Source organism: Petromyzon marinus, chromosome 21, assembly GCF_048934315.1.
Source record: "Petromyzon marinus isolate PM22_M1 ecotype Great Lakes invasive population chromosome 21, UKy_Petmar_22M1.pri1.0, whole genome shotgun sequence".
Lineage (NCBI taxonomy): Eukaryota > Metazoa > Chordata > Hyperoartia > Petromyzontiformes > Petromyzontidae > Petromyzon > Petromyzon marinus.
In genome coordinates this window covers 6,033,798-6,052,202 of record NC_133687.1, presented here as the reverse complement: position 1 = coordinate 6,052,202, position 18,405 = coordinate 6,033,798, and the positions used below count along the sequence as shown (strand labels likewise).

The 18,405-nt window shown below is 46.0% G+C and overlaps 1 protein-coding gene across 1 annotated transcript; it reads left to right on the top strand.

The window, feature by feature from the left end:
- The first annotated feature begins 408 nt into the window (after positions 1 to 408).
- LOC116944649 (guanylate-binding protein 2-like) lies at positions 409 to 17,007 on the top strand. The gene is made up of 10 exons (XM_032958384.2): positions 409 to 806; positions 2,014 to 2,141; positions 5,229 to 5,338; positions 5,701 to 5,956; positions 7,931 to 8,108; positions 9,679 to 9,959; positions 10,307 to 10,519; positions 10,953 to 11,055; positions 11,823 to 11,926; positions 13,951 to 17,007. Exons 1-10 carry the CDS (start codon positions 608 to 610, stop codon positions 14,128 to 14,130), a joined length of 1,752 nt encoding a protein of 583 aa, XP_032814275.1. The 5' UTR covers positions 409 to 607; the 3' UTR covers positions 14,131 to 17,007.
- Positions 17,008 to 18,405: the final 1,398 nt, after the last annotated feature.

Sequence of the window (18,405 nt, the reverse complement as noted above, 5' to 3'; positions counted from 1 at the left end):
ACTGGGGGATTAGCGTTGGTGTGAGGGAGAAAAGAGCACCAAGGAGAGAAAAAATGGCGGTTTTTCCCATCTCCTCAACAACCAGCACCAAGGACAGCGAAATTCAGGCGGACGGGTCAATCCATACTCGGAAGGAAGGAGGGGGGAGGGAGAAACAGTTACAATGCGGTCTGATGCTCACCGCAAAATACAATTAATTAAGAACCGAAATGGTTTAAAACAAAGTACTCAGGAGGTATTTACGATTGTTCCCTTAAGGGCTAAATCGAAAGAGGAACTGCCATTTTTCACTGTGGTGCTGAGAATAAAAAAACACTCATGTGGAAGTGAAAATGTTCACGAAACTTCGGGGATATCCCAGTCTATTTTGAGAAGTGGTGACCGCCTCCTCAACGCTGCTTTAAAAGCTGCGGCAAAAGCGGTGGCTCGAGACAGAAGCGGAGTCCACGGAGAGAGCCAAGGTGCGCTCTGTCTAGGTGAGTGAGCGACCGCGCGAGCTCAGAGGCAACAAGAGTCGGTCAAGGGCGGCCAGAGACTCCCGCGGGCCTTGAAGAGCGGCGACGAACGGGTAGCGTACCAGTCTTTGAAGACGTAAATATATCCAAAGATGAGTCAAGGAGCCATGGCACATGTGGAGCGGCCCCTTCCCTTCATCCTCACGGACGAAGACGGCAGATTCTACGTCGATGAAAAAACCGCCGGGGTGATCGCGAGCATCCGGCAGCCGGTGGTGGTGGTGGCGATCGCGGGCCGCTACCGCACGGGCAAGTCGTACCTCATGAACCGCCTCGCGGGCTCCAACAACGGTGAGGCGCGGTGCGGTGCGCGTGGTTACAGGGCACTGCCCGACGAACCCGGGCCACCTGAGTTGGATTCCCAGCCACGTTGGGGGCCGTCCATACATGACGTCACCCACCTAGCGGGGGGGGGGGGGGGTCAGACATTTGTGACGATGTGTGACGAGGGGAGGCGGGTTTGAGAAATGTGACGTCTCATCAAAATGCGCAACTTTAAATACGTATAAACAGCGCGTTCTACTTAATTAAAAAGAATTGTTATAACAACACTAATTTTGATTAATTTTCATTATTAACTATTCGATTATTTCAATGTACTAAGGTCACCTTTTATTTATTCCATAAAGGAGCATTTTTCTTCTCCATGGGAGAATGGAGAAGCATAAATTTAGTAAATCTTTTGAGTGATTGTTATTAAACATTTTGATTTTAATGATTATTATTGTACTCTCTATTTTGATTCGTTCTCCTACAAAGTTTAAAATATTTTTTTTTAAAGTTATAATGACTTTTAATATTTTATAATTATTAGAGAATTTCAATATAATATTTTGAACATCTGCAGTTTTAGTTAGACGTTGAATATTTCAAGAGAATTTTATGCTAAATTTCAGCTTTCCAACGCCTCCTTTTTAATACATGTTTTCTGTTACAACATCAGTGTGCAGCGCCACATTAAATACGCACTACAATGACAATAGTTTAAATTGATTTGAAGCATGTTTTATTGATCAAAATGAAAATATTGTTTTGGGGGGGGGGGCAGAGCTTTGTGACGTCATATTTGAGGGGGGTCTGACTTTTTGTGACGCCGTGTGATGAGGGAGGAAGGGGGTCAAAATCGGCCAAAATCGTGTGACGTCATTTATGGACGGCCCCTTGCTACAAATATCTGACGCTTATCTGAACCGGTGCTGGGCATCCGCCCCCCACACGCTACGGTGTGTTAAAAAAAATCAGCACTGGGAGATAACGGGTGTTCTTTGTTCCTGAGTGCGTGGACAAGTCCATGTGTCTCTGCGTGACACAGGGCAATTCCACGTCAGTGGATTGGCAATTAGAGGGAGGCGGTGGGGGGGGGGGGACACCAATCACCCCGTGCAGTTTGAGTAGCCGCTTACATTTATATTCGACCACAACTCCACCTGGGTCGACGTTTGAATCGAACTGACTCGCTCACCTACCCCATCCATCCCACGCACCCCACGGCTCCCAGGGTTCTCTCTGGGGAACACGGTGCAGTCGCACACAAAGGGCATCTGGATCTGGCCGAGAGCCCATCCCCTGCACAAGGACAAGTGCCTCCTGCTCATCGACACGGAGGGCCTGGGCGACGTGGAGAAGGTCAGGGGGTCCACGTTTACCAAGCTGACGATGTTTCCTCAACAATCGTCACTAACATTGTGGTCCTTCAAGGGAAAAACATGTACAAGTCGACGTTTCGGGCAATGGCCCCTTCTTCAAAGCAATAGCCATTATTTAAAGCACACACATAATTTATAGTACTGTACATACATTGTGCTATGGAGGGCCCTTGTTCGAAACGTCGCCTATTCTAGTTTTTTTCTGTTTTAAGGCTACAAAGTGTTATTGGCGAATGTGGAGGTTTACGGTGCTTGCTCACCACTGCCAACGCAGCCTCAGTAAAGAAAAATGTGTTTACGATGTTTGTCGATTGCGCTGCGAGTGGGACAGCCATGATATTCAACTACCCCCCCCACCTCCTCGAGATACCCTCACCCTCATTCCTCAAACAGCACCCTCATTCCTCAACCCCACACCTTCATCCTCCACCCCTTACCCTCATCGCCCACCCTCACCCTCCACCCTCATCCTCCACCCCCCACCCTCATCCTCCACCCCCTACCCTCATCCTAAACCCCCACCCTCCACCCTCATCCTCCACCCTGCACCCTCATCCTCCACCCCCATCCTCCACCATTATCTCCCACCCCTCACCCCCACCTCTACCCTCTCCCCCCTCCCCCAACACAAAACGCCCTTCCCCTACGGTACGCACAGAACCATTGCACGATTTTTTCCCATTTCATTTCACCTCGTTCTCATGTGAACTGCACGTGATAACTTCCATCATAGATTTTCGAGTCGGACCGCGTGAGTAAAATGACAATTTAACCCAACTGTTAAAATGTGTGTGGATTGCAAAGTACTGCTGTGCTGAAGCAATCGGCACTGGTGTGTTTGGGGTCGTTCACAAATGACGCCACGTACCTAGGAATTGGGAGGGGGGGGGGGGTCAGACATTTGTGACGTTGTGTGGCGATGGGGGGGGGGGTGAGAAATGTTACGTCACGTAAAAATGCGCAACTTCAAATAAATATAGAAAACACGTTCTACTTAGTTAAATAGACTTTTTAATAAATGTTTTCTCCTACAACATCAGAGTGCAGCGCCACATTAAATACGCACTACAATGACAATAGTAGTTTAAAGCGATTTGAAGCATGTTTTTATTGGGGGGGGCAGAGCTTTGTGACGTCATATTTGAGGGGGGGAGGTCTGACATTTTTGTGACGCCATGTGACGAAGGGGGAGGGGGGTCAAAAATCGTAAAAACCGCGTGACGTCATTTATGGACGGCCCCTTTGGTTTCCGTGACAACTCTTATTCGTTTGGTGGTGTCGGGTGGATGAGGGTATACGGCACACACAGGGATTGTACTCACACGATCTAATCCAAAAATCAGTTATGGATCCGTAGCCGGTCCGCCCTGTCCCCTCTCCTCCCGCCGTGAATCCTTGCAATGGGCGACGGCTTGGCTAAATAGACAACATTAAATGTAATAAAAAGTTGGGAGACGATGAGGAGCGACTTTGCATTGTGTTCTGTCCTCCGGAGAAGCGGGCGATTCCACAACAGCTGGGCACCAGGTGGGGGTTTGTGAAACAGCAAAACTTGATTTCAAAAGACCTCTTTAGAAGATCAATTGCGTATCTGCAATAGCGATCAGAGAGACACCCTCCACGTCAGAACACCGCAGTTAAATTCCTCGGTACAGAAGTCATCCCAATTCTCAATTGTGATAAAAAAACAACATTTAAAATACATATTATTCGGCAAACATTTAACAAGAAACATTTTAATATCTAACGTAAAAATCTGCCCAAAACACCTGTAGCGACTCCTACCGTCCTGCAAATACTGCATGCGACGATACGTACTTATATAATTAGTAATAAAGAAACACATTTCAATTATATTAACAATATTTAAATTAGGTAAATCATATTTTACTGACAACAAACATATAAAACAATTATTCTTTATTATATCAGAATCGGGAATGAAACATCTGCAAAAACACCTGTCCCACTCACCCCAATTTGCTAAATGTAAAAATTAAGCCATTGTGTGCCTCCCAATGAACAGCGAACGTCAACACAATAATACCAAATGTTTCCAACTATTACAAAAACAACTTCTATTTTGATCACTAAAACACTCGAATCACCTTCCAACTCCGTTACATCAATTGATTCGCGTTGGAGTGATCACAATAAGCAATACTCGTAAAAATAATTAAACAACTCATCACGAGGTGCGACACTATCTGATAAGATTTCTGACACAAAAACATAACTAAAAAAATAAGTGAACTTCTTGTACCTGCAAGTGATCGGATACACGATCCACGTCACAAAGCCGCAGCTGAATTCCTCTGTTAATGGGATTGAGCGCCAGTGTTAATATTTTAGATCCAATTATTTGTAGTATTTTATATATTGAAATAAACTTTGATATCAAAGTCTTAATTCTCCATATCTTCATTATCACGAACAGTCAAATAACATGACTGAGTTCCTGATGGTCGATTTTCATTCAAGTAATATCAATGTAAGTTTAACACGTAGGCTTTATAATGAATATCAATTTAAGTTATATATATTATTGGAACTAATGTAGCATGCAGCTTACCGGTCCAGAAGTTAGCCCAAATCTAAATTTGGCACGTGCGTGCTCCGGGTCCAATCCTTGATCACCACTCCCTTCTCTTATCATAATCATCGTAATAAAACGTACCTGGCTTTCAGTAGTTGTGAAAAATGGTTTGTGAGGTTCCCATATGCTACCGAGTGCACATTTATACATGCGACTCATTAAAGGTAAGCCTAAAATGGCTACAAATCGTAACATTGGTGGTGAAAGGCTTCGACGTGTTAAATTTATCTAGGGCAAGCTTTTACTTGAAATCTGATTTATTACGATTGGAGCGGTCTTGTAACAGTTCTCATAGCGGACGTATGTGCATTTTATCCCAGGCAGATTACTATGAATATCATCATGGCAACCACCATCGCTACAATGATCATCATCATTAGCCCGGACTGACCTGACTAAAATGATATGCTGACTATAATCATCAAGCTCCTCCACAATCATCATGATCGTCACATCGTGTTCTCCTTGCAGGCTGGTGACAATCACGACACATGGCTCTTCGTGATGGCCGTGCTGCTGAGCACCACGCTGGTGTGGAACACGACCGGTGTGCTTAGCAAGGATGGCTTCGATCAACTTCAGTATCCTCCATCTCCAGGAGACCCTCCACTCACAACCTTCCCCGTACACCTTCATCTCCAGGAGAACTGATTCCCACTCCCAGCCCTACACCGAGTCGGCCATGGTGTGCCAGTGTCAGGGTCCAAATCTGACACTTTTTTGTTTTCATAAAAGTGTAAATTTCTCATTTGGGGATAATGTATAGTAAAATCGCACCTACTACAAAAAGCTGGATGAGCCTGCAGAAAATGTGTATGGAGGGTCCATACAGCTACCACCTTTTAATTCCCATTCTGCAGCGTTCCATTTTGAATGACGTTCAAGGAGTGGCCATAACGTACAATGCCGTTATGGCCGCTCCTTGACTGTGAATCCCTCGCAGCTTCGTGGCCAACATGACGGAGCACGTGCGCACCAAAATACACCAGAGAGAGGACGAAGTGGGTCAAGACTTCAAGCGGTACTTCCCCTCCTTCGTTGTGTGCGTGCGCGACTTCACACTCAAACTGGAGATCGAGGGCAAGGCCTGCGACGCCGACCAGTACCTGGAGCACTGTCTGGGTATACGCAAGAAGGGGATGACACCTAACTGCCGCTCCTTCAACGAGCAGAGGGAGCTCCTAAGCAGCTTCTTCAAGGTGGGCTCGCACGCCTCCCTCCCTATGCTGGTTCACCCAGGGAAGCTTCACTAAGTCGCATGACAATTTTTCAAGGGGTATCCTGCCAAGGTTTCATAGTAGGGAGTTATGGTTGCTCTGTGTGATCACAATTGAGTATGTTGCAGTGTCATTTGTCAAACATGAACCATGATGCCGGCACACAGTGCCTTACACTTGTAAATTATGGCATGGAATCTTTAACGTCAACTGTGAAGTGGATGGGTCGTAGTATTTTATGGTTAATATATGCGCAGTATCGAACAAGGCATCCGTTGAAGTTGGTCGTCAATTCGACAAAATGGCCACACAATTAGATATTTTGACTTGGTGATATGGAAAAGGCTGAGAGGTTTTATACATGTGTAACGTAGCACCCAGAGACGTTGTCCACAAGTTATATTTATTCAGTATTACCAGCGGACTTAGGCAGATGCGATGTAGCTGCTATACGACGTTCCTATATAGCTGGTCGACTATATATCGGGAGACATCGATGTAGCCGTCTGTGCCGGTGTTAACTTAGATGATGACGACCCCGACAGTGACGACAACGATAATAGATAGCGATGATCCCCGCGATGACAATGATTCCATCAATGACGATCCAGACCCCGACTCCTTAAATAGCCCCGAACCCCCCTCAGCCTTTTCCTTATATCCCCCTCACCGTGGCCAAACTCCGCCCCCGGCCACGCCCCACTTCTCAAACTCACCCAGCCTTGTTGGGATGCTCTGGTCAGTCACCTCGTGTGACCTTTTCTTCTCCTGTCACCACGACCATCTCCCAAGCCCACAAGCCACGCAATATACTTGCACATGCAAGGCCACATATTTGTGTGTTCTCAAATCTGTTTGTTTCCAGCTGGCACTCATGTTTCTGTTGCAATGGGTTTTCTCGTCACTTCCAGAATTAAGTCGCCAACTGACAACAACCTCTCCCACATGACCTCATCACAGGGCAAGGGACAGACGGATGGACAGACGGAATGGGTGTTTATATTGATGGGTGACAGGATGGTACTGTGGAAACACTTGTGCCTCACAGCAAGAAGTGCCTGGGTTCCATTCCTGATGTAGCTGGTGTGAGCTCACCTGTGATTAATCGCACGTATAATTGTGCACTCTCCTAATAGTTACGGAGAGCCAGGTGCGTTTTTAATTTTGAAGTGAACGCAATTGTGATCAGGGATTGTACCTCGAGCCCCATTTGCACATTCGAGTACAGTGCACGCCCCCTATTCCAGATTTGGGCGGACTTCGTGCTGATACATTTAGCTGCGGTGTTGTGACGTGGAGGGTGTGTCTGGTCGCTATTGCAGATTCGCAATTTCCCTTCAGAGGAACACTTTGAAAAAAAGTTTAGCCATTCCACAAACCCCCGGTGCTCAGTTGTTGTGGAGTCGCCCACTTCTCCGGAGGACAGAAAACAACGCGGAGTACCGACTCATCGTCTCCGAACATTACTGTTATTTTATTGTTGAAGCCTATTTCTCCAACAAGTCCCCCTCGTTAGGATTCACGTCGGAATGAGAGGGACAGGGCGGACCAGTTACACCGTACTATTGGGTTCTTTCAGTTACACCGTTTTTACGTATGGAGTTTGTATAATGTTCCCTTGTTCTTCCTGAGGTCTTCTCTAGGTTCCCCAGTTTTATCCTAAAGATTAAAAAAATGTAACTGTTTTGGCTGGACTTGCTAATGCTGAATTGGCCGCAAAATTACGGAGTTGGATTTTACACAAAGCAACATCGCCTCCTACTGTGAAAACTTGGCACAACCCCTCCTGCAGAAAGTCTTGGGACTCGGGAAGACTTTTCTGGTTAAACAAGTAAAACAACAATAATAATCCATCTTTTGCAGTAGGATTCGTTGATAAGATATATAAAACAATGAGTTAAACTCTTCCTATATAAAGCTGCGCACATCTCATGCCTTCGTTTACCATCCCTGCAGAAACGGAAATGCTTTGTGTTCCCGATGCCAACCCACCCTGAAGACCTGCATAAGCTGGAGACCATTTCGGAGCAGCAATTGAACCCTGAGTTCCTGCAAACGGCAGAGGATTTCACGACTCACATCCTCCAGACGGCGCACATCAAGCACGTCGACAACGCAGTGCTCACGGGTCCCCGTGAGTCCAGCCGCTAGCGAAGAGGCCCAGCAGTACACGACCAATGGCCGTCCTGGTTAACACTGCACTGTGTATTCACCGTAAAGCCATGTGCTCCGTTCGATTCTGTGTGGACATTACAAATTTAATATTATAAAAATAGACCAAGTGTGTCAGCGTCTGAGTTCCAGTTTGTCATCATTTATTGATTACTGACAAATTATTTAATTTGGAAAACAAACCTGCATTGCTAGTCTTTTGCCCACTTGCAGATTCTTGCTGCACAGACAAAGCTGCCACTGGTTGACCCTTGGCTAGACTTTTTTTGTGCGGATGAATTGAGTAGCAACGATCAATAAATGTATTAGTAGGATTTCCAGCTCGTTAGGTTGAAGCAAAATGCTCAGAGATGCCAAGGGATTTAATCGCCTAATTCAAATCCTTATCAACGCACTCAACTCCATAGCACATACCACTTACAGGCTGTAGATGAATATAAACGTGGGTAGGTGCGGTGAAATAATGTTGCAGTTTCTGAAATAATTTTACATGAATGAAACAAATATAAATATTATGTAGCTGCATATTATCTGGAAAATGAAATAAATCAATATGTCCGCTTGTCTGGCATACGTTGAGAACGCTCCACGAACTTAAATGAATTGGGGGAATCAGTTGAAAGACTTGATTCGAAGCTTTCGTGACTGCAGGAATTACTCTTTGTTTTTTTTCGGTAAAGTTCCCCCTACTTGGGTGTCTGTATATACATCTGGGGTTATGTGTTTCCTCTCTCTCGTAAATTTAGCTCTTCTGTACCTGATGATGGCTGCTTGTGTTGCAACCGAAACGTCGTACGCTATTATGTTATTTTATTATTTCTTATTTATATGTGACTTTACCGAAAAAAAACAATGAGTGAATCAGTTGAAAGCTCACTGCATAATTGATGTGGTCAAAATCACGAAGAAGACTCCTGACATTTGACCCAATAATTTGACTCATTAAGCAAATTGGTATTGCTTACCTGATCGTCCATTTACAATTGCCCATTGGGTGACACGATTCCTATTTCTTATTCATACAACAGAAAGGCATATGCCGTTGGAGAGGGGTGTATGCGAAGATGGGTAAACATTGAATCTCCAATGGGCTTCCCACTAGTTTCAGAATTTTTTTCCTTTCACGTAATTACAATCAGAATTATCTTGGTGTATTGACACATTGTGAAAGGCACCAATTAATAACGACAATTTATACATTTCTTCGATCTTATGTCAGGGCGATTCGGTGCATTTTAGGTTGAGGTCGAGGTTGGTGAGCCAGTTGAGGGCTAAGGGAGAGCAACATTGTGAATGTTTGAGACGCTGCCAGTGAATGAACGAAGCATAGGCCATTGCTGAACGATCTGTTCCATGATTTGGCTCTGATAGTTGCGGTCGCAATGCGGGGGGCTGCTATTCATCTTCCATCGGCGGTGTAAATAGGTGGCCTCTACACCTGCTGTGTGGCCTTTACATCAGATTACATCTCGTCTCACCAACGTGCCCTCTCACCCCCCCCCCCCCCCACCTCTCGTACTCACCTCTCACAGTGTTCCTAAAGCTGACGGAGCAGTACGTGAATTCCCAGCGCTCGGGCGATGTTCCGTGCATCGAGAGTGCCCTAACGCAGGTGGTGACACTGGCGAACATGCAGGCCAGAGAGGATGCGATGTCGCTCTACGAGAAAAGGATGGAAGCCGTAAACCAGCAGCTGCCCCTACCCATTGCCAAACTCAACGAATTCCACCAGCACGCGCTGGAGCAAGCGGTGGAGGCGTTCCACCAACGATCCGTGCTCGACTGTGAGCATAAGCACGAGAAGGAGCTCATGGTGAGTGAACACCGTCATTGTATATTTCATAAATGTGATTTCCAAAACTCTGCGTTTTGGCACAAAAGGTACCATAACATATGGTGTCGCTGAAATCCATCTGAAGATGAAACACGCCAGCTTTCTATCTCTCGCTCTCTGCACCAGGGCATGTGGGAAAGTGTTGCCCTTTTGAATTCACAATCAGTTCTGGCATATCCACATCCGCAGGCCCTTATCTCGCGCTGCTTTGTGATCATTCCGAACGGATTCTTTACTTCAGGATACGATAGCACGTAATTAAAAACACGGAAAAAGCATAATCATGAGCACAATCACCACCATGGCCACAAACTTCTCTCCCACAGGACTCGCTCGTGACTGCGTACGATGACTGGAATCAGAAGAACAAGGACACATCCATGCAGAGGTGCAAGCAGCGCCTGTCGGAGCTCTACGAGCCCATCCGCGTGAGAGTTGCCGAAAAGATCTTCATCAAGCCCGGGGGCTACCAGGAATACAAGCGCATGATGGACGCGGCCGAGAAGAGCTACTGTGCAACGCAGGGCCTGGGCGACGAGGTGAGACACCTCATTGTGTCTAGAGTCACTATATACCAGGCTACGTAGTTAACATCTTGCCACCATGGCACCCACTGACCAAGGTCACCCGGCATGCGACCAATCTCATCAGATACGTTGGGTTGAGCCGGGATAGCACTTGGAAGGGCGACCGCCATTCATGACAGATTGGCAAAAGTGGGTGCGAGGCTATGTTGTACGCAGTAGAGGGCAGTGCAGCAACATTGATTGCACTTCCTATTCTCCCTGCCTTCACAAACAACGCCTTGACCAGCACTGAGGAAGTAGAATCAGATTACTTCCATGGCCACACTGCATGGGGAGACCCAACTCATCACTACCCGCGCACCTCCACTACAGAGATGTGCAAGATCCCCAATGAAATATATACTCAAGACGGCACTCACGCCTCTCGCTTGCGGTTCTCACACAGATGGAGGCGGTGCTCCTGGCCTTCATCGATCTGAAGAAAGAAGAGGGACATCTCATCCTCATGATGGACAAGAGCGTGACTGAGCTGCAGAAGCAGAGAATTGGTGCGAACTCGTCCTCGTCAGCAGAGGTTTATCCACTGCTAGATGAAGGCCTCGGTCTCACAATTACATTAATCCATTGCCAGATCATTAATCATCCCTGCTCGCGACACACTCTCCGGGCCTTCATACTCATCTTAACAGTTCATGTTGGGTCTCTAACTTGCATATCTTCTCAAATCCACGAGCTCCTCTAACGCGGGAACATACTCAAACTTTGGATCTGCAGTGTCGATGTTGTTAGTTACACATCTGCACAAGCATCTTGACATGCATCCTCGTTGAGATGATATAAAAATGCACGTTATGTTGTAATTTTAGTGCCATTCCATCACCAGTCTTGACCATTTGCGGCCATCGTCAATCCCTTCTAGCGAAGTCCTGCCCTCGCCTTGACAGTCGATACGATGTCTCTAACCTGTGTACGTTATCTGATCCACGTGTTCCTCTTCCTCCCTCGTGGTGTAATTCGAAAGATGAGCCACTCCATCCTTCTTTGCACAATTTTTTATAAAAAAAAATACTCTGCGTAGATTAAAGTTGTATTGTTTGTTAGAAAATAGTATGGTTGAACAAATAAACCTCATGATGGTACCCTGGGGTACCATAGTGGTGGAGCGATTTAATAAACTTGCTCCATTGTTTCAACTGCCACGGAGAGAGATCCAAAATAAGCGGCGATGTCTGTCGATGGTCCAGTGTAATTACCGTCGCACCATGGCGGTGTACTCTGCGTGTCGGTGTTGTTTTTGTGAATTTGGGGCACACAGAGACGGAGGAAATGGAGAAGAGACTGGTCCAGCAGCAGAGGGCGCTGGAGAATACCAATGCCCAGCAGGAAGCGCAAATCAGCGCGCTAAAGATGCAGATGGAGGTGCGTGCTGACACTCGTGGGTGGGCAGAGGAGAGGGCTAATTAGGTAGAGGTGCAGCCCTGCAATGGCTTGCACGCACCACTGCTGGTGGAAGGGCGTGCAATAGGGCGAGTTCTTGAGAGGCCCTGTGATGGGTATTTTGGCCTATACTCTTTGGTTCTATTCGGTAAAGTCACGTAACAAACAAAAAATAAAAATTCACGACGTTTCGGCCACAACACAAGTGGCCTTCATCAGGTGAAGGGACCGTGCTGTCATGAGGACAGCGTTGGAGTGAAAACAGCCAAGCCCAGGTCACGTCCTTTAAGCTGTGTGGGAGGAAGCAAAGCACTTGACAAAGGAATTAGTATAGAAATGAGCATGATATACGTAGATGTATGGGCCATGATGGACCAGGAGCGGGTGGGGACCATAACGGACCAGAAGCAGGGGGGGGGGGGGCAGTAGAGTGAGTGGAGTGAGTGAGTGGAGTGAGTGGAGTGAATGGAGTGAGTGAGTAGAGTGAGTGAGTGGAGTGAGTGAGTGGAGTTAGTGGAGTGAGTGAGTGGAGTGAGTGAGTGGAGTGAGTGACTGAGTGGAGTGAGTGAGTAAGTGGAGTGAGTAGAGTGAGTGAAGGGGACAAGACTGTCCAGAGGACAGCGCTGGAGTGCACACAGTCAAGCTCAGACCGCGACCTCTAAGCTGTGTGAGAAGAAGCTGAGCGCCTTGACAAAGGAATTAGCATAAACGTTAGCATTTCATTGGCGGACTTAGAATGAAGGACGATGTACTGGGGAGCAAGTACAAACAGGCGAGGGGGAGAGGGGGGAGCCCACATATTGATGGTGTGAAAAGGGAATTTAAGCAGCTGCGAAAGTTTGGGATACCACTGCTTAAATTTTTTTACTGTACCATTGAAAATTAGCTTAATGTTTGGTTTGATTCAGAACATCTTTCCAATGGTTGCTTAATTGATGGACCAGGAGCAGGTGGGGACCATGACGGACCAGCAGCGGGGGGGGGGGGGAGTAGAGTGAGTGAGTGGAGTGAGTGAGTGGAGTGAGTGGAGTGAGTGGAGTGAGTGGAGTGAGTGAGTGGGGTGAGTGAGTGAGTGGAGTGAGTGGAGTGAGTGAGTGAGTGGAGTGAGTGAGTGGAGTGAGTGAGAGGAGTGAGTGAGTGGAGTGAATAGGTGGAGTGAGTGAGTGGAGTGAGTGGAGTGAGTGAGTGGAGTGAGTGGAGTGAGTGAAGGGATCACACCTCCTACGTATATCGTGCTCATTTCTATACTAATTCCTTTGTCAAGTGCTTTGCTTCCTCCCACACAGCTTAAAGGACACGACCTGGGCTTGGCTGTTTTCACTCCAACGCTGTCCTCATCACAGCACGGTCCCTTCACCTGATGAAGGCCACTTGTGTTGTGGCCGAAACGTCGTGATTTAATTTATTTAAACCTACGTGACTTTACTGAAAGAACCAAAGAGTACGTATTAGAATAGGTTGGTGAACTCCACTTTACCCCACCAATGCGATTTGTATTTCCCAATGAAACGTCGTGTCTATTGCTAAAATTCGGTTGTGAGAATTGCTCTTTCAACTTGCTGGTTAGCTGAAACAATGTTTCGTGCATGACAACGCTTGCACAGCACGTGACAATTCAGTGTCTGGCTGCATCGGGTCGGTGGAGGATGTCACAACACAGTTGTTCAGATATTTACGTGGCATAACGCCAAAATCAATTGGGAATCATGTGTTTGCGTACACACACAGATAGCGGTGGCGCAGTGGTTCACTTACTGCGCTACAAACCCGGTGACACGAGTTTTACTCCCGCTCACCACCAACACAAAATACAAACATTTGAGCCAGTCTTGGGTCTTCCCTAGGCCGCCTCAAATGAGTATCTGGTTCGCTGTGAAAACATTCCCCTTAGAGAAATTAAGGTGGCCAGGCATATTGCTAGCCACCTACCTCTTGTGTGCAATGCTAACTGCACTTGCCAAGTGTTAAGGCTATACAAAGGATTTTGTCTTTGTGTGCATGCGCAGACAAACCAGCGGTCATTCAGTGACAAACTCAGGGAGGTGGAGAAACAGACGGACAAGAAACTGGAGTCGCTGCAAAAAGAGCATGAGCATCAGATGAAGATGTTTTCGATGAAGAAAAGAGGCCATGGTATTTTCGCCACATTAGTAGACATTGCGGACCAATCCTGCACCATTTGCTAGTTAAAACATGGCAGAAAATTGCGTGGCAGCCGAGTGAGTGGTTAGCTGCTGGAAGAAAAATAATTTACTGATCACACATACCCAAGTGCAGTGTTGGTGCACGGTGTAATTGGCATTTCCTTTAGACGTTCACAAATTCGACCTTTTCATATGCAGTCATATGTAGTTTAGCTTCTGAAGTACCCCAAAGCAATTCCCTGTGTTTAAAGCGATTAGTGCTTCATTTATGTATAGAAGACTACGTGTGCATGGGGCAATTAATTTTATATCAGTGTTCATATATCCACTTATACCTCCGGTCAGTGCTGGATATGCAAAGGTGGGCTCTACAGATACCTGGAGCCTGTTATTCAAAACGTAATGTAAGCAACAAAGTCCAGTCAAGTGCAACAGCTTCAAAAAGTTAATCAAAACTGCCTTTTTAAGGTGAAATAACTGTTGCAGCATTTATAAAAAAGACAATGATAATGCAAGGATGTGTGGTGTTTGTATCAGAAATGTGCTTATATAAGGTGTGCTCATATCCATCTTCCATACGGCAGATTGAGTGAATGATTGATGGGCTTCATAACTCACCAGATAAGTACATTTTTTTTCAAAGAGGTGGCCAGGAGGCTTGCGGAGGTCAGAGCGTTGAGATGGCAATGCTGTCATCCTGAGTTTGAATCCAGGCAGTAACTCGTGATTTAACTCAGTGATTACCGTATTTTCCCGCATGTAACTCGCGGGGTATACCACTTTTTACAAACAAAACAAGACCCTGCGGGGTATATGGAGGTGCGGGCTATCTCAAAAATATTTTACACGTGTGACTCGTTAATTTTTTTCACGGTAGGACTATCCACTATGCAACACTTACCTTTGACTAAAGCACTGCTGAATAAACCACTCACACTAAAATTGTTAAAATGTTATCACTTTATAAATGATTCGAATTGTTTGTACAATGAAACGACAATGTTTGAAGTGGGCGCACTTTGGTTACTGGCGACGGGAGAGCTGGGAAGAGAGAGGTGGGGGGTTGGGGGGTGGGGCAGAGCAAGGTCTGTGGCGGCGACGGGAGAGCTGGGGAGAGAGAGGTGGGGGGTTGGGGGCGAGGCAATGGCGTTACCGTAGTGCCGCTATTGTCTGCGCAGTGCGCAATCTACCAGTGCTAAAACTGTACTTACTTATCTACCAGTTATGTGTTACTTATTGGATATTTACTTTTGGTACATTTTTACTGTTTAAAGTTCACTCGTTTCCGGTTAGTTTGTTTTTTCTTTGTGCACGTTATGATTTTAATGTTAACAATGTATAGTGGAATGTTTTGCAAATGTAAACTTCGTATTAATCTGATGGAATTAAGCTGCTGTAACGACATTAAATATATGAATGCATGCCGGGTATATGGAGGTGCGGGCTATCTGAAACTTGTTTTACACAAAACGCTATTTTTGCGGGGTATATGTGTCTGCGGGTTATATGCGTATGCGGGCTATATGCGGGAAAATACGGTTCACTGTCGGGGGTCGTGCGTTCAAGGCTCTGCCTAATCGTCAGTGATGGCATACAAAGAAACCCCGACCACTTAACACTTGGTTCTGCACTTGATTTGTCTGAATTACAGCTCTGACTATTCAAATTATTGGTTTGGTCCATCAGGACCAAAACCTCACGCCATAAAAACAGTTTCTTCCCATCTGCTGCTGGCCTGTTAAACAAGGCCAAGGGCTTACACTGATTTTAACATTTTATCTACATAATGGCACCTTGCCGATATTAACTATGTTAACCTATTTGTATTTTTTATTTTAAAATTATATCTTAAAGCTATTTTATATTCGATATTTATTCAATTTTATATACTTCAGCCCCTTGGTGTTAGACTTTTAACCCTTATTATTATAGTAAGACTTGTTTAAAACTTATTTAAGATTTTAGATTCCTATATGTTGAATGTATGCACCATCCTGCCAAAGTAAATTCCGTGTCGGTGTAAACTTTCATGGCGAATAAAACCCTTTCTGATTCTGATGGATTGAAGATTAATCCCTGTACCAGGAGGGTGGGAAAAGTGCTGCATCCTGCTGCGTCGAACGGAGATCACCTGCAGTGGTCTCTGAGGTAGCTCTGTGATATCCGCTTCCGCGGGCCATTATGTAACACCAAGGGTTGCACTGCTCTGCAGGAGATCTCAATGAAGTATTCGTCTCATGACGTGAAGCCGATAGCACAATCGGGATATCAATTGGAAGAAAAAGGCATTATAAAGGTAGACCTCTTGCAGATGTCAACTCAGTTGAATGAAACTTAAAGAGTTGATGATTTCAAAATATATATATATACACGGGACGGATGTTTTCTTGAACGCGCACAGCGAAGGTGGGGCACGACGACGACTAAGACACTGCGATGGCCGGGAGTGGCCTAAATACCACTCTGCCTATAACATTAAAACTGGTTCACACCCTTCCTGTCTCAAATCAAATGCCCGTAACACTCAGCGCCAGGACTCTCTCCCTGAAGGACTTACTAACACAACTTGTAAAACAACGTTTATCCAGGACCTTTGTCTCTACCTGAAGGCCTCTGAAACCACCTGTGAATCACATTCATCCTGTTCTTTTTCCTTGCCTGAAAACTTAAAATGTGATCACACATGAACCCGTACTGTACCTTTAAAATACATCTCCTCAGAAATTACTTTACCATGGCACACATTAAAAAAAATTTGAAAACATTTTAACCATTTAACCAATTTCCCTGAAGCCTGATATATCACTCATGTAAAATAACTCTCTGCCCTCAACTCACTGATAATCTTTGTACATTTTGCCTAGAAGCATATCTCATGTGTGCACACCTGTGTTATACAATAAAGATGCTTTAAACCTGCTCCTGTGTCCGTGTTTATCAGACTCCACGATTTGACGTTATTCCTCCGATGTGAGACTTATCATCTCAAGACTCAGTAGCCATCTGCAAACCCAGAATCCTCTTGCCTGTAGAAGATATCCCCTCCCGTGCTTTTACAAGGCAAGGGAAGGTTTCCACGTGGCGTTGGGTCGCGGCTCCTGTGCCAAACTCTATCCCTCTTTCCACTCAGGGTTGTGCTCCTCCGGCGCCCAGTGTCACCCCGAGGCACGAGCAGCACATGCTGGGGTGGGTGGAGGCACCAGTCTCACTTTTACACTGAATAAATTAAATGTACGGTGCCCAAGCAGTCTACTTGGCATGGCCTATCCATACAGTCTCTCTCTTTTTTGCTCCCCTTGGCCAATCCCCTCCTGTAAATCTATCCAAGGCTCCTCACTCTCTCGTCAATCTTGCCCAGAGTCACCTCCCCTACCCACGAGAAGCAGGGTCTTCCCCACTTCCTCTCCCAAGCACAGCGCTGTAATCTTCTACATAAGTGAAATGGACATGGGATGAGGTAAGTATAGCTCAACTTTACGGTTTATGAGCAGGAAGTACCCGGCGTTGCCAGGGGGAAAAATATATTTCAAGACTTGTCTTCTCTTAAAAACATAGCATAAACATACACAAATACTAATCTATTGTGAAAGCCCGGCGTTTCGTATGTCCACTTGTCTATCAACAAAATTATAAGAGGCTTGCAGAAGTCCTGAATCAAAAAGTAATAGAGAGTGGGGGTAAACAGTTCATCTAAAAGGTTTCCGAAAATTGTCGACCCCCCACCATCAAAAAGTATTTTTTACCCCCCTTAGGCATATATACCTACACACCCTACATACAATAGAGTGAGTTGTATTGAGTGACTGTATAATAGTGTATTGACATCGTTGGATGTCAATATGCTGTGGGTGTAGTACCGGCCTTAGAGGGGCATGGCGTGCGGTGTAACGACATCGACGGATACACAATGTTGTGGGTGTAGTACCGGCCCTAGACGGGCAAGGTGTGCGCTGAATAATAGCACTGGATGGCACCATGCTTTAAGTGCAGTGCCGACCCTACAGCACAGGGTGTGTGGGTGCCGACCGAAGGATAAGGTTGTGTGAGACCATGGCACTCTGGTTGACCCAGGAGGACACGTGACTGGTTAAGTTGACAGAGGGGCCCCAAGAAGGGGCTAAGGGGGGTCACGTGATTGAGACCCAGATCCTTCCCGAGGATCTAGAAGGTGGACGTGGGCAAGGGCGGAGCCGGCCATGCCACAGAGAATATAAGCCGGGTCCCGAGAGGGACCAGGGTTGTTGTTCATCCTGGAAGAAACCCTTCATCTACGTTCTCCGTTCAACGAGTCTCCTACACGTGAACCCGGGCCGACAT

Bases quoted from the DNA above. Each gene is read 5' to 3' on its own strand.
- LOC116944649 (XM_032958384.2), top strand. From the start codon at position 608: ATGAGTCAAGGAGCCATGGCACATGTGGAGCGGCCCCTTCCCTTCATC. The intron at 2,142-5,228 runs GTCAGGGGGTCC...TTCTCCTTGCAG, and splicing joins GCCTGGGCGACGTGGAGAAG to GCTGGTGACAATCACGACAC. The intron at 11,927-13,950 runs GTGCGTGCTGAC...GTGCATGCGCAG, and splicing joins CGCTAAAGATGCAGATGGAG to ACAAACCAGCGGTCATTCAG.